Source organism: Chanodichthys erythropterus, chromosome 9 (assembly GCF_024489055.1).
Source record: "Chanodichthys erythropterus isolate Z2021 chromosome 9, ASM2448905v1, whole genome shotgun sequence".
Classification (NCBI taxonomy): Eukaryota; Metazoa; Chordata; class Actinopteri; order Cypriniformes; family Xenocyprididae; genus Chanodichthys; species Chanodichthys erythropterus.
The window spans coordinates 34573260-34590100 of record NC_090229.1 but is presented as its reverse complement, the minus strand read 5'-3'; the positions used below and the strand labels follow the sequence as shown (position 1 = coordinate 34590100).

The 16841-nt window shown below is 35.5% G+C and overlaps 1 protein-coding gene across 1 annotated transcript in view; it reads right to left on the bottom strand.

Annotated features, from left to right (window-relative positions):
- bmp1a (bone morphogenetic protein 1a) overlaps positions 1-16841 on the bottom strand; it is a 112474-nt gene that overhangs the window by 51929 nt on the left and 43704 nt on the right. The window contains exons 2-6 of the mRNA XM_067395435.1: positions 16708-16821; positions 14903-15043; positions 11827-11944; positions 6417-6595; positions 102-207 (exon numbers count right to left, since the gene is read on the bottom strand). Of these exons, the coding sequence (XP_067251536.1) occupies positions 102-207; positions 6417-6595; positions 11827-11944; positions 14903-15043; positions 16708-16821 (658 nt within the window). The remainder of the gene's footprint in view (positions 1-101; positions 208-6416; positions 6596-11826; positions 11945-14902; positions 15044-16707; positions 16822-16841) is intronic.

Sequence of the window (16841 nt, the reverse complement as noted above, 5' to 3'; positions counted from 1 at the left end):
ATAATATTTATATACTTTTTATGTCATTTAGTATATGATTAGTTAAGGAGTGGACATTGAAATTATGAAAAATAACAATATTCCTGAAAGCAAATTCTAACCTGGAAAAGGTGTTTCTTGCGTAGTGCATGATGCTGTCGAAGTCATAGACCTCTCCGAGTGAGTCCACCTCACCAGGCTCCATCTTCAGGAAGTTGTACTCCTGTCCTATGAGATGAAACCAAGAATGAGACAGGAAGTGATGTGAACTGTAAGAGTCCATAAAGTCATTTTCAATAAAAGAGGCTGTCCACTTTACGTTTTTATGGATTCATCATTATTACATTTTCACATTTTATGTATTATTTCATTATTCTCTTTAATAATATTATTATAAACCCAGCAAAAAAAGAAGAAGAAAAGAAATGTCACTTTTTCAGGATACTGCATTTTAAGTAAAGGATAATCCATGGCAAGCTGCGCATTAAATTATTTAAATGCACAACGTTAATGCAAAGAACCACCTGACGTGAAGCGGAGTGCATTATAATCATTTAATGCACAGTTAGCCGTGGATTATCCCTCTTATACCATGGTCAATTACCAGCATTGAGAAGTTAAAGCTGTTATTGATGTTTGCAGCACAAAATATGACCAGAAGAATGATGGTTATTTTTGTCAGTTACGGCTTGTTAGATCTAGCAATCTTCCTGCTTTAAATCAGACACAGAAATAAAGTAGAGAATAAGATTACATTTATTTGAATTAATTAATTATAGCATTTATTTGAATTAGTTATCGAGAAAGAGAGAGAAGCTGGGTTTCCATCCAAACGTGAAGCAAATCTTTCCAAAGTTCGCAAAAAAAAAAAAAAAAAAACCCAAATGCGAATTAGGTTTCAATCAAGATGTTTGAGTGGATAACGGTGGGCGCCAAACAAACAAAAAATAATCTGCTCAAAACTCAGGAGTTTTTGTTCTATGCTAACTTAAACACCTCTGATTGGCCACTGATTTCAAGAAATCAACAGACATCTACGTGATTGGCTACATTTCTCAACGTTGCAAAAAAAAAAAAAAAAAAAAAAAAAACACGTTGTAAATAGAAACCTTAGCACTGGATTGTTTGCCAAACCAATATGCTAGCCTATTATTATGGAGAGAACTGATTCTAGACCAGCAGTTATGGGCAGCTTTTCCCTCTAAAAACAATCAGAGGCAGCAGCAGACAGTGTGGTTTGAGTGAGAAAATTCCACGCTAGTCTCAACGTATTTGCAGTCCAGGTTTTTCTCTTTGCGAGACGCAAATAACTTTTGTGTAATGAAATCATCAGGCGCACAATCACATGGAGAAAAAAGACACGACGGAGCGTCATCACCCAGCAGCAAAAACTGAAATCCTAACCTAGTAAGCGGAAACAGCCGAGTTAGCCACGAAGGTCAGAGTCCTTTTCAAGGAAAGTCTGTTCACTCGGCAGCCATATTTGCAATGCCTTCGGGCAGCTATTTCAGGCATCCAAGACCAAGTGCTATCTGAATGGGGGAATCATGAAATCTCAAAAAACTGCTTGGCGAATTCACAATTAATTAACATAGTTCAAATCAGCTACAAAATCTGTCCCATAATGTTCAGGGTTCCCACTCTTTTTCAGCGATCATTTTCAAGGACTTTTTCAATTTTACAACAATGGGAATAAAAGACTGGGATTACGCCCTAAAGTAATATATTGCTCTCTAAGTCTTTAAAAGGTTTATTGCCATGACGTAACTATAAAATCAGTTTTTAATATGAGCTCTTAATTATACATTATGATTATGGAAGATTGTTCCGTTAAAAAAAAAAAAAAAGGCAATTGCAACTTTTACTTTTTATCTCACTATTCTGACTTTTTTTTCCTCGCAGTTGCGAGTTTACATAATTGTGATTTGATATTCGCATTTGCAAGATATAAAGTCAGAATTGTGTGATAGAAACTGGCAATTCTGACTTTTTCTCGCAATTGGAAGTTTATATCTCACAATTCTAAGAAAAGAAGTAAGAATCGCAAGATATAAACTGTCAAATGCCAGAAAAAGTAATAATTGCGAAAAAAAGATCAGAATAGAGTGACATAAACTCGCAATTCTGACTTTTTTTCCTCGCGATTGCGAGCTTAAATCACAATTATGTAAACTCGCAATTGTGAGAAAAATATTTAGACTTTTTTTATTTATTATTCAGTGGCGGAAACACGATTCCATAGTTTATTGTCATTACTTAACTACTGATGCACACTTCTATTTTTTTGGCAGTAAGTTTTGGAAGATCATTATCTTTGCAAGGTGGACTTTTCAGGGTAAGAGATGGACTAAAAATAAACTCCAACACCTCACAGCTAGATTCTGGAAGATAAATTCTTCAAACAGTGGTATAAGAGGATGTGGTGCTGGTCCTTTAAGAGTCACTCTCAATCTGTCTGTCTAATAAAGCATATAAAAAGTCTGTCTTGTACTCTACTACAATTCAGTATGTGATTCTTTAATGGGGGGCATTTTTTAGGATTCTTTACCTAATCTAAGTCTCTGAGATCCTGACACCTCACACTTCTGGAGACTCCAGGTAGGTTGCAGTTCTGGAAAATGGTGGCGCTGGAGACTAAAGGGTTTCTGATGGTTTCACACTTAATTCTTCACTGAGCAATTTTGCTGTCGAATGCTCATGCCTTAACTGCAGTTTCTAGTATTGCATTAATATTGCATCCTTCTTGTGGGGATTTAATAATTTTTGACCTTTCAGTCTGAGATAAATCTCTTTTTGGCTCATTTTATCATCTTTTAGTTCTAAACCCAAGAACTTTTAAAAAAATAAATTTCCAGGACAACTACAAGATTTTCCAGGACATTTTCTCTAATTTTCCATGTGTTTTCCAGGTTTTCAAGGTTTTCCAGGACGAGTGCGAACCCTGATGTTGTTTCTTATGCTCAAACAGTGTTAAAAATGCGTATTTTCAGTGTAGATGAGCCTCGAGTCTCATGTTTCTATGGGAACCGGAGCTTCTAACGGCAGTTGCAATGACTTTATAAATCAGCGATTGGCTCTTTTACTTAGAAGGCGGGACGTATTTTGCAATTCATAACTAATAGGAGTGAACAGTCTACGCTTCGTCAGAATTTATTTGGCAAAAGCGTTTCCATCTCCCTTTATTCACATTAGCTCTTTTTCACACAAGTGAGCAAGTGATTGCAAGTGAGCGCAATCACTTTTTTTTTACGAATAAAGGGATTTTTTTTTCCCCGAAATGTGGCATTTCCATCACTCATTTCTGATGCAATACTTCAAAATGCGAATAAATACCGTGTGATGGAAACAGAGAGATCTGTGTGTGAATTACCTGCATCTGTTCATCATCTCTCTACAAACAATGAAGCTGTGAGTTACCCCCTCGATGCTGAGAAATATAATAAATTCAGTAGCAATCAATTCAGTAGCGCAGCTATTTTATTAATAAAAGTTGCAGGGCAGCGTTGATAACAAATTTCTTTGCTACTGAAAGTTTCTGTATGTGCACAACACAATCTTTCTTGTGTGCAAGAGACGTGTGTGTGCGCTTCAATGAAAGCAGTGCATTAATATAGAACGGTGATTCAACTGACTGTACATCCACCTGTACATTAAAGGATTAGTTCACTTTCAAATAAAATTTTCCTGATAATTTACTCACCCCCATGTCATCCAAGATGTTCAAGTCTTTCTCTCTTCGGTCGAAAAGAAATTAAGGTTATTGTTTTCTAAAAAAATTCAAATGCATATGCTTTATAAACACAATTGATCGCCTTGCAAGTGCTTCTGCTTTCCGTATTCTTCAAAAAGCTTACGCTGTATGCCCTAGCCTTCCCTATTCAACTTATGGAACAAACACGGCGCCAGTTCCGTTTTTTCCATAAGTAGAATAGGGAAGGCGTAGGACATACAGCGTAAGCTTTTTGAAGAATACGTGCAAGACGATAATTTGTGTTTATAATGCATATACAGTTGTATTTTTTGTTAGAAAATGACCGATTGTTTCTCTAGATAAGACACTTATTCCTCACCTGGTATCGTTTAAAGCCCTTTGAAGCTGCACTAAAACTAATTTTGACCGTCTGGAGGCCATTGAAGTCCACTATAAGGAGAATAATCCTGGAATGTTTTCATCAAAAACCTTAATTTCTTTTCGACTGAAGAAAGAAAGACATGAACATCTTGGATGACATGGGGGTGAGTAAATTATCAGGAAATTTTCATTCAGAAGTGAACTAATCCTTTAAACTGTTTTACTGCACACCTTCCAGCCAATCAGAATTGAGACAGACCATGGTATATAGATAATTGGATCATTTTTTTGTTCATTCAAATATTTACACATGTTAAGAAATTTGCTTGAAAAAAGCAGTTGAAAGTGAGAGGACATTTCTTTTCTCTTCTTTTTTCTGAGTTTACGTTATACTTCATATTTTGGGCATGTTCAGTAAATCAGAGCAGTGTGCGTCCAGCGTGCACTGCGAGAATTCCCAAGTATTCCTGGGTGGTTAGCATGGAAACACCACAAACACTGAAGCACAGTTCGTGTTTGCTGGCAATTATTATGAAAGACACTCCAACAATGTGCTTAAAAATATTTAATATAATTAAGAGGGTAAAACATACATAAGATATATCATTAGCTTTCTAAAGCCACATTAATTATTTCAAGCAAATGTATGAATTCTCTGCTTAGAATTAGTTTGTTCCACATAATGAGGATGTAATGAGATCCATTTCCTCAGATGTCTAACGACAGTCATTCTTTAAGGATATCTTGTTCATTACTGCTGCCTAAATGGTGTGAAGAATTTTGGGCTCTACATCAGACAGATCTCTAGGTGCACAGTTGGCCGGATGTCAAAATATGCCACAGATGCGATATTTCTAAGCGTACAGCAGAAATATTTGGACACTTAATTCAAATACTGAACTTCACTGCATTAGATACACAATGCCATAAAACAAAAAAACAACTTTGCTGCATCATTTTTTGCTCAGTTATTAACTATTTTGGTTATTTTTAGTGGATGTATGAAGTCGGTTCTCCTCTAGTCCACACAGTTTAGCAGTATGCAGAGGAACCACTAACAGTCTCACAAAATTTCTGTGTGTATTGCTATATAAAGCACACTGCAAAAAATGCTGTTCCTACTTAAGAGTTTTTGTCTTGTTTCTAGTCAAAATATCTTAAAGTTCTTAAATCAAGGAGCATTTTCTTGACAAGTAAAAATGAAAATTTGAAAAATGAAATGAAAAATTAAGTGAGTTTTTCCTTAAAACAAGCAAAATAATGGGGTAAGCAAAAAAATCTTATTTCAAACTGAAAACATTATATAGCTTATTTTTGGTTTGAAATAACATTATTTTACTTACCCCATTGGCAGATTATTTTGCTTGGTTTAAGGAAAAACTTAATTTTGACTTATTTTTCCTGAGAATAAGAAAATAATTTTTACTTGTCAAGAAAATGCTCCTTGATTTAAGAACTTTAAGATATTTTGACTAGAAACAAGACAAAAACTCTAAATAAGAACAGCATTTTTTGCAGTGCAGAACAAAATCTTTTTTTGTGAAATGTTCTGCTTTGAAAAGTATTATATAGTCATGGCCAAAAGTGACTAAACCATCAAAATATGTTTATATAAAATATATTTGATATTTTTTCAAAAAACTTGGTTAACTGACAAAATCACTTGGTAAAAAAGGCCACAGCTACAGGTTTTATTTTACTATGCCAAAAAAAAAAGCATAGAAAAACAAAAAGCTCACAGGGAAAAGCATACATTGGCTACAATATAATCTGTTATTAATATTTTTGCCTGGCCAAAAATGATGTCTGCACAATTTGGCATGTTTCATTGCGTTATCACAATTAAAACAATCGACTCCAAGCACAACTATGCAATATGCTTACAAAATCTTTAACACATTTTTGGCCACTACTTTATTTATTTAAAATAAAAGCCATTTAGTGTGATATTTTGTTATCAAATGCAATTATGTCTTTTATGAGTGTCAATATGTTTAAGCCATATTGTTGCAATCGACAGTCAGAGGTTTACTAGGTAAAACTAACAAATATTTTGCCCAACATTCATGATAAGAAATGAGTACACAGGTGGATTTTAGCTGAGGTCAGCAGAGAAGGATTTGTCTTATAAAGTGGGCCATGTTGTTCCATGAAAATGGTGTAATAACTACAGGGAGCCACAATAATCAGGATGTTTTCTCTGAAAGATGGTACAGGATCGATTTTATGCTTGTTGCTGGACTTGACCTCACCTCTACAAACTATCAGTATTTAGTTATATAAGTAATCTGCGCACAGACCGCTGGACCTTGAATGCAGATCATTTCAGGTAAATATGAGCAATATGTTACTGTTTTTTTCCTACCTGGCTGAATGTTGTCCCGTATAATACTGACGTGATCGTCTCTGTCGGGTCGTGTGTGCTCATGCCAGAATCCGATCACGTGACCGAGCTCATGCACCACAATTCCAAACTTATCACAGTTCTTCCCGATGGATATAGCCTGCGGACCCCCTCCTCTCCGGCCAACATACGAACAGCACCTGCAGAGGTTCATCCACATCACAAACAATATTCCAGTTAATGCTTCATGAATCAAATATACTGAAATGGTAATCATTTCATTGGTCACAAAATGATCTAAATATTAAAGAAAGAAAATCTAATAAATGCGTATTGCTTATATCAGGATGATTGGGTGAATATCACACAGATATATATGGGTTATATTTAATCCAAAAAATGAAAGGGAAATATTATAATATTATTATTATTATTATAAATATTATTCATTATAAATTAGTGCTGTCAAATGATTAATTGCATCCAAAATAAACGTTTATGTTTAAATAATATGTGTGTGTTTGCACTGTGTACATTTATTATGTATAGCCTATATAAATACACACATATGAATGTATATATTTAACAAAACTATATATAAACATAAATATAAATATTAATAAATATGCATGTATGTGTGTGTGTTTATATACACATATTAATTATACATAGTACACACACATTTATTATGTAAACACAAACGTTTATTTTGGATGCGATTACAATTAATTAACAGCGTGTTTGACATTATTTTAAATAATAATTAATTGCAAATGTTATTAATATTCATAGAATTAATAATTAGTCAGTATAAATATCAACCAATATTAATATTGTAAATAATATCATATTTAATATAATACTTAAAACTTATTTGTAATTAATTCACTGTTTTAAAATAATCTATATTAATTATACATATAAAATTTCTCAAAGAAAATATAATCTATTTTGTTTTCATGACAATTAAGCACATTTTCCACAAAAAAAAGTCATTACTGTATCAAAATACTGTATTAAATCTAATTTTATGACCGCCATGATACACTTTTTTCTTCCGACATAATTTGCATTAATTACATTTTGTAAAACAAATATAGTAGCACCACAGTGTATAAATAATTTATGTAATAATCATTACTAAAATGCCTATTTAAGCTTCAAATACAAGCTTCATTTCATTAAAATGTTCCTTTTGAGTGAATTTGAATTTGAGTGAAATACAGTTCTTATCTTGCATCATGTACGTTTATGAGAAAACTGGCCTGTTTTTGATCTCTTTTCAACAACACAAGCTAGCAAAGTTACAAACTGTAACAGAACACAAAGTGAACTCGAACAAAATGTCATGCATCGTTTGTTTTGTACGTTTGCTCAGAGCTATCGGTTGCAAAATCCAGAGAGAAACGGGGTGCCTGTGCACGATGTCACAGCGGTACGACACACAAAACACACAATCAAACAATCCCTTTCTGAAAGCGCTGGGATATGTGGGAGAAAAACTGCTGAGAGCTCGCTTGCCTGCGATCTGCGCACACACATAGAAACCCACATGTGCAGCCTGTGTGGGTGCAAAAGATCAGTCTTTAATTATGGAGCATCCAGCGGCTCGCTCCAGAAACTCTGCCTTGAACTTTGCACAGCACACACACACACACACACAGACACAAGGACACACACTCAGGGGCTCATCAACTACTGCTGTCTGTAAAGGGGAAAAACTCGGAATGTTTCGGCACCTCCGCATACACACACACACACACAGATTGTGTGCCCATCATGGCCTGCAGTGGGACATAAAGGCCCCCTGTACTTCCACAGAACTCAAAATGCCTGGCAAAGCCTGCACAGTGGTATATTTTATGAAGTTTCCCCTCGCTGCCCGACCGCAATGGCACGTCTACTTAAACAGCGAGAAAGCAAACAGTCTGTTACATTTGTCTCAGTCAGTATGACTGACTTTCTTCATTTCAAAACAAAACGAGGAAATCATTAATCATTAGTTGTGCATTGGTCTCACGTTTACATTTTAGCAGTATGAAATATTGTATGCTCTTGTGATGTGAATTGAATGTGACTTCCCAAAGGAAACTTTATTGCTGCTCTTTAACATACTTTCATTTCTGGTCTCAACTTTGTTTCTCCTAAAATTAATTTGGAGCAATAAAAAGGACACCTGTTATTACACCGTATTAACTAATAGACTAACAGAATATGAATGGCACAGCTCTGATCATGTGTTTTTGAAGGATGATGAGAAATGGTCATATAAAAATCTCTGACTTGTATCTATTGTCTTGTATATATTATCATTATTACCAGTGTTGTTTTACAAGTTATAATAGTAGTACAAATACTATTTTTATTTTAGTTTATACTTGCATGAATGAATGAAAGTTTGCTTTACGAGTTTGTCACAGCATTAACTGTCTATTGCCTTTGTATGCATTTGTCCCTCAACTGTTCTTGGTGTTTTGTTTTGCGTTTTTGTTTGGTGTTGCTTTGCTTTGTGCGTTGTGATTTGTTGCGTTGCATTGTGTTGTTTTGTTAGTGCTTTGTAGTTTGGTCTCAGTAGTGCAAATCATAAAAATAATATAATATGAATGCAAAATTTTGTATTTTGGTGAATTTAAAGGATAAGTTCACTTTCAAATGAAAATGACCCCAAGCTTTATTCACCCTCAAGCCATTCTAGGTGTATATGACTAGGTGTCATTCTTTCTGATGAACACAATCTGAGTTATATTAATAAATATCCTGACATATCCAGTATTTATAATGGCAGTGAACGAGTATGAAGTTCAAGAAAGTGCTTCCATCCATCATAAACATACTCCACACGGCTCCAGGGGGTTAATAAAGGCCTTCTGAAACGATGCATATATTTAACTTATGAAAAAAAGCTTGTTTCGTAAGTTTAATAGGGAATGTGTAGGACGTGAGGGCGTTTTGAACTGCGAGAGGCCTTACACTTTGAAAACGGAAGGCGGTCTGATGGAAGCTAGATATTTTACTTCATAACTTGTTTAATATGGACATTTTTCTTACACAAATGCATCGCTTCGCTTCAGAAGTCCTTTATTAACCCCCCGGAGCCGTGTGGAGTACGTTTATGATGGATGGATGCACTTTCTCGAGCTTCATACTCGTTGGTCCGTTCATTGCCAATATAAAGCTTGGATGCGTCAGGATATTTATTAATGTAACTCTGATTGTGTTCATCAGAAAGAAGAATGTCATGTACATCTAGGATGGCTTGAGAGTGAGTAAATCTTATGGTAATTTTCATTTTAAAGTGAACTAATCCTTTAAAGACATTGTTGCGATCTCTTTTTTGAAACCAGAAATGTGAGATTCCTTTTTTTTCTGAGCAACATTACATTTTTATAAATTTGATCTCCATTTAATCTCATTTCTGTCTATGTTATATATGTTAAAGACTTGCCTTTATAGAAGCCAATGAAGAAAACATATTCATTTTTTATTTGTCTATCCAATCAGTGGATTTTTTTTCAAGTGTTTTTTTTCCAAAATTAGGTTCAACAAAATCCCACCCTACCCCTTCTCCTGGGTCCTGGTGTCCTACAATGACATAATAATGTTGCACTTTTAAAGGGTTAGTTCACCCAAAAATGAAAATAAATGTCATTTATTACTCACCCTCATGTCGTTCCACACCCGTAAGACCTTCGTTCATCTTCAGAACACAAATTAAGATATTTTTGATGAAATCCGATGGCTCAGTGAGTTCTCCATAGCCAGCAATGACATTTCCTCTCTCAAGATCCATTAATGTACTAAAAACATTTAAATCAGTTCATGTGAGTACAGTGGTTCAACCTTAATATTATAAAGTGACTAGAATATTTTTTGTGCACCAAAAAAAATAAATAATAATTTTTAACAATATCTAGTGATGTCCGATTTCAAAACACTGCTTCAGAGCGTTATGAATCTTTTGAGTCGAATCAGTGATTTGGATCACGTATGAAACCGCCAAACTGCTGAAATCACGTGACTTCGGCGCTCCGAACCACTGAATTGATTCGTACAGCTTCGTGAAGCAGTGTTTTGAAATCGGCCATCACTAAATCACTCCAAAAATATTCTCATCGCTTTATAATAGTAATATTGAACCACTGTACTCACATGAATTGATGTTTTTAGTACATTAATGGATCTTGAGAGAGAAAATATCATTGCTCCCTATGGAGGCCTCACTGAGTCATTGGATTTCATCAAAAAATATCTTAATTTGTGTTCTGAAGATGAATGAAGGTCTTACGGGTGTGGAACGACATGAGGGTGAGAAATGAATGACATTATTTTCATTTTTGGATGAACTAACCCTTTAAAGGTAATAAAGTGTGTAATATTACCCTTCAAAATACCCTTCATCTTATTTCTCAGAATTTGACAGTAGGAACCTACAGTAGTTTTCTTTAACAGTGTTTGTATAATTGTTGTTATTTAAAGGGTGATAGTTTTCACTTATGAAATATTTCATAATGTTATTAAAGTTTGTTGTTGGACCAAAAACATAATTTAGTCATTTTGTTTTCATGACCATTTCCACTCTCTTTCTGCCCCTCAGAAAGTTGCTGTTTTGCGAAATAGACCTTTTTTGTAAACAACTTTCTAAATGACCAAGATAGCTCATATAATCATTCATCATGACAGGTCGATACATAAACGCACATGCAAACTACATCTATTGTTGTTCATGATGATTTCCAAATGACACAATTTCCATAAATGGTCTATAGAGGAGCTTTGATTTGTGAACCTGCGTCAAACACGTATTTCAGAAGAGCTAAATAAATCCTGTTTTCCAGCAGACAGAAGCAGCTTAAGAGCAAACCCGACATGCCAACACGGTATCCAGGGGGGCTGATTCGTCTCCAGCGGATGTGATTGTCAAGCTGGGGTCTGAACTTCTGCCACACTATTGAAACATCTACGGGGAGCCATTGTGCAAGGATAAAACACACATGTTCAGGTGACAGTCCCGTGGCGAACAGTGTGATCCAGTCGGCTGGTATTTCCTCAGCGAAGCGTAGAGTAATCGTAAGGTCAAGGCACGAGGGCCCACACACACATATACACACAAATCCGTCTGTTGGCACACAAAGCAGATAAGCAGGAACAGAGGAACAGATCGGATGAAGAGGATGGGAAACCACTTGAGCGATAAATCAGGAAGAGACTGAAAAGAAAGAGGAGAGAAGTGAAAGAAAAGAGTGAAAAGCACACGCTCCACATGAGCGAGAGAAGCAAGCTTGATTCCTTCCTGGAAGAGTCAAAGGTTTCGTCCTCCTGCTGTGGAAACTCTCTCACATTGACACAAGACATGGACACACAGCAACACATACACACCCCTGTGAAGCTCGCACACATCCTCCAACAAGCCCATTACAACACGCACACTTACCCACACGGCCGGTAGGTGAAGACGATGTAGCTCTCCTCTGTTGTTCTCTCAATGAACGTCACACATGTGTGTTTTTCCCAGTGTCTCATAGCCTGTCTGAATATGGCTCTCTGGCTACCTGTACAACACACAAAAACGCACACACACACACACACACTAGGAGTGAGCAGGGTGAGCAAACGTTTAAGGTGCAGTCACATCATCAAAACTTCTGCAATTTTTTGGAGGCAAAAACATTACAAGTTACAAGTTTGTCACAGCATTACCTGTCTATTGATAACTTGGCTTTGTATATATTAGTCCCTTCAACTTTGTTTCGTTTCGTTTCGTTTCGTGAGAAAGAAAGAAAAATAAATGTCATTAAAAAAATAATGTCATTTATTACTCACCCTCATGCCGTTCCACACCCGTAAGACTTTCGTTCATCTTCAGAACACAAATTAAGATATTTTTGTTGAATTCCGATGGCTCAATGAGGTCTGCATAGCCAGCAATGACATTTTCTCTCTCAAGATCCATTAATGTACTAAAAACATATTTAAATCAGGTCATGTGAGTACAGTGGTTCAATATTAATATTATAAAGCGATGAGAATATTTTTGGTGCGCCAAAAAAACTAAATAACGACTTATATAGTGATGGCCGATTTCAAAACACACCTTCATGAAGCATCGGAGCATAATGAATCAGCGTGTTGAATCATTGGTTCGGAGCATTAAAGTCAAGTGATTTCAGCAGTTTGGCGGTTTGATCCAAATCATGATTCGACATGCTGATTCATAACACTCAGAATCTTCCTGAAGCAGTGTTTTGAAATCAGCCATCACTATATAAGTTGTTATTTTGTTTTTTTGGCGCACCAAAAATATTCTCATCGCTTTATAATATTAATATTGAACCCCTGTACTCACATGAATTGATGTTTTTAGTACATTAATGGATCTTGAGAGAGGAAATGTCATTGCTCCCTATGCAGGCCTCACTGAGCCATCAGATTTCAACAAAAAATATCTTAATTTGCATTCCGAAGATGAACGAAGGTCTTACAGGTCTGGAACGGCATGAGGGTGAGTAATAAATGACAGAATTTTCATTTCTGGGTGAACTAACCCTTTAATAGTAAGGTAGTTGTTAAGTTTAGGTACTGGATAGGGTTAAGGGATGTAGAATATGATCATGCAGAATAAGGCATTAATATGTGCTTTATAAGTACTAATAAACAGCCAATATCCTAGTAATATTCATGCTAATATGCAACTGCTTCATAGTGAGAACTGGACCCTAAACTAAAATGTTATCCAATAAAGACACTATGAATGAACAGTGAACAAAACTTTTAAAGTCACCATGAAACTAAAACTGACAATTCTTGTTTTTTTTTTTTGTTTTTTTTTTTTTGTTTTGTTGTTGTTGTTGTTTTATTTGTGGAATATTGCAGCATCTATCATAAATTATTTATCTATGTACATCTTTTTTTTTTTTAATTCATGTACCCTCATAATCTTTCATCAAAATAACTTTCCCTCTCTCTTGCAGTGATATCTCTACTCTGATGACGTGTTTACTGGTGCGAAGGCAGGAAAACCTTACACTCAAATGAGATCCACCAATAGCAAACCACAACCATCCAATCAATTCCCTGTGGACAAAAACAAATCCCGTCCTCCATTTTTTTCTGTTTCGAGAAGCCATTTCATTTTGATATAAAGTACCTGTCAAAAGTTTGGAAACATTACTATTTTGAATGTTTCTGAAAGAAGACTCTTATGCTCATCAAGCCTGCATTTATTTGATCAAAAATACAGAAAAACAGTAAACACAACTGTTTCCAACACTGATAATAAATCAGCATATTGGAATGATTTCTGAAGGATCATGTGACACTGAAGACTGGAGTAATGGCTAATGAAAATTCAGCTTTGCATCACAGAAATAAATTATATTTTAAAGTACATTTAAAAACCATTATTTTAAATTGTAATAATATTTCACAATATTACTGTTTTTACTGTATTTTTGATCAAATAAACGCAGGCTTGAGAAGCATAAGAGACTTTGTTCAAAAACATTAAAAATCTTAATGTTTCTAAACTTCTGACTGGTATACTGTACACTGCCCAGCCAAAAAAATAAAGTTGCTGTTTGGATTTAAATAGGCTATGAGTCTATGATTGTATCATTACTGCAGTGATTATTGTGTTTCCATCTTGCTATGAATTGATGCACCTCTTGATGGAAATAACATCCCATTTATTTCCATCATTTTTTGGTCAATATCTTGTATTGACAATGCAAGAGTCAATCACTCTGTAAGTCTACTCCAGCACAACCCAAAGACTTTAAATGAATTTAAGGTCTGGACTCAATTCATGCTCCCTCCCAACAATTCTCTCACACTTTGAGCCTGGTGAATCTTGACATTGTAATTCCGGAATATGGCCATGATGCGTCTTCCTACATGGTTGTTTAAGAAATGAAAAGCTACACACTCCATAAATTAGGGTTAGAAGAACTGTTGCCAAACATAAACATACATGCTAGAAAAATAATAATCACTGCAATAATGATCCATTCAGAGATTCTTGAGCATTTGCCTATTTAAATCCAAACAGCAACTTTGTGTTGGCCGGGCAGTGTACGTCATAACAGGGAAGAAATAGCTACCGCTACTTCCGTTTCATGCCGATTTTAATGTGCGGTCACCATTAGCGCAATATCAATTTAATTTCATTTTTTTGGAGGCATCTATTGTCAATAGTGTAGTGATGTATGAATCACAGCTCACACTGAAATCCCTTTCTAACCAAGAAGCTCTATGTTGGTCAACATGGCAAATTTATGTGACTATCTTGAATTTGTTGCAAAATCTGTGCAGAGAAATCCTTGGCCCTCATGTAAAAAAAGAATTTTCAGTCTAAAGCAAATTATGTGCATAAGGAAGATTGGACTGACCGATTTTAGACACATGAATATGTGATTTCTTCCACAAACCCTTTTTACCTACAATACAATTATCATGCAATCATACACTGTTGTTTTCTACTAAAAATAGCTGTTTGTGTGTACGTGACTTACCACTGAAGTTCCCACTGATGACATAAGGAATGACACCCTCAGGCCACACCCTCTCAGGTCTGGACGTTGCTGCCCTCTTCCTGCGATGGGATCCCACACTGGATGCTGTATTGCTTGGACTCATCTCATTGGAAAGTGAACCTACCATTTCCAACATCAAATGAACAGACGGCTGATTATGAAACCGTTAGTCTGGAGCATCCTTATCACATCATCACAAGTTTCAGAGAAAGAGAGATTACATGTCACTAGCATGTGGCAAGCAGAAAACTAAAAACAAAACACTTTTTATGCGTTTTGGCCGTTCGTTTACATGACAACAGTGTTTTGGGGGCCTATTGAAAATGTGAGTTTTTGAAAACAATACCGTTATCGTCTCAGTGTGAACTACAAAAATGTGAATTTGTGAAAATGGTGACGTCATGTCTTTACAAAGTGACATCGCCATCTACTGACCTGGCAGCATAATACAGTGATATTAATTGTTTTTGTGGATCCGTGTGAACGGAGATCATTTTGAAAAACACAAAAGGAAAAACTTTTCAGTTTTTAGTACATTGTTGTGGCGTAAACATACACTCTAAAAAATGCTGTGTTAAAAACAACCCAAGTTGGGTTGAAAATGGACGAACCCAGCGATTGGGTTGTTTTAACCCAGTGGTTGGGTTAAATGTTTGCCCAACCTGCTGGTTAGTTTTTTTTAAACCAACTATTATTTAAAAATTACTATATGGCTAGCTTAAAATGAACCCAAAATAGTTGGAAAGTTAAAAACCAGATGCAATTAGAGACAACAATAATGATTTATTGGTGAATGTTTATTAATAAGCTTTAATATTTTATTAATATAAATTTATTAGTTTAATAGTTTATTAATATAAATGTATTAATAAGCAATTTAATAAATGTTTATTGTTTAATAATTATTCATTGAACATTAATAAATGTTAATTTCCAACATACTTTGGGTTAATTTTAATTAAGCAATACAGTAATTTTTAAACAATAGTTGAGTTAAACAAAACTACCCAGCAGGTTGGGCAAACATTTAACCCAACCGCTGGGTTAAAACAACCCAATTGCTGGGTTTGTACATTTACTTAGGTTGTTTTTAACCCAGCATTTTTTAGAGTGTACCCTAAATCAGGGGTGTCCAATCCAGTTCCTGGAGATCTGCCTTCCTGCAGAGTTCAGATCCAACCCTGATCAAACACACCTGTCTGTATTTATCAAGTGCTCCTGAAGTTTGATCAGGGTTGGAGCTGAACTTTGCAGGATCTCCAGGAACTGGAGTGAGCACCCCTAACCTAAATCAATGACATTCATAATATTTAGTGTGGGTCTAAACATTTTTTGGGACAAATAAGTGACTTAAATTGTCTACTGAGCACAGCAGTAAACACTAATTCATATCCGTTTAAACATGCTAACTCCTACACACACACATATCGAACTGGTATACAGCTAAACAGACTTGTCTTATCTGATGTTGAATTCTGTCCCTTGTTCCCATTTTCTTCATCACCTCTCGCATTTTTTCTTTCCGACCTTCTGGGGTGAAAACATGATAAAACTAGAGGCTAATTATGTGAAAAATCGCTGTCATTTTGTCAGATTCCAACAGCAACCTGTTACTGTATTTGGGAATGTGGGAACTGTTTCTCGACAGGCTTTTCTCTACTGGTTTAATATGACTTCAAGTTCTCTTCCTGAGTCTCTGAGTGCCAATTAAGCCTGACACAAAGTTTATATAAACCATTCCCATACACACAAACACTCAAACTCACACATACATACACACTTACCCGTATCGGTGTGATTCAGAATTGTGACCGTTCTCTGGGCTAAATTCACAATGCGGTCCACTTTAAACATGCGCATATCTTCCTCATCCAGTGCAATGTCTCCAAGATAAGCCACTGAAACAAACATAAAGATC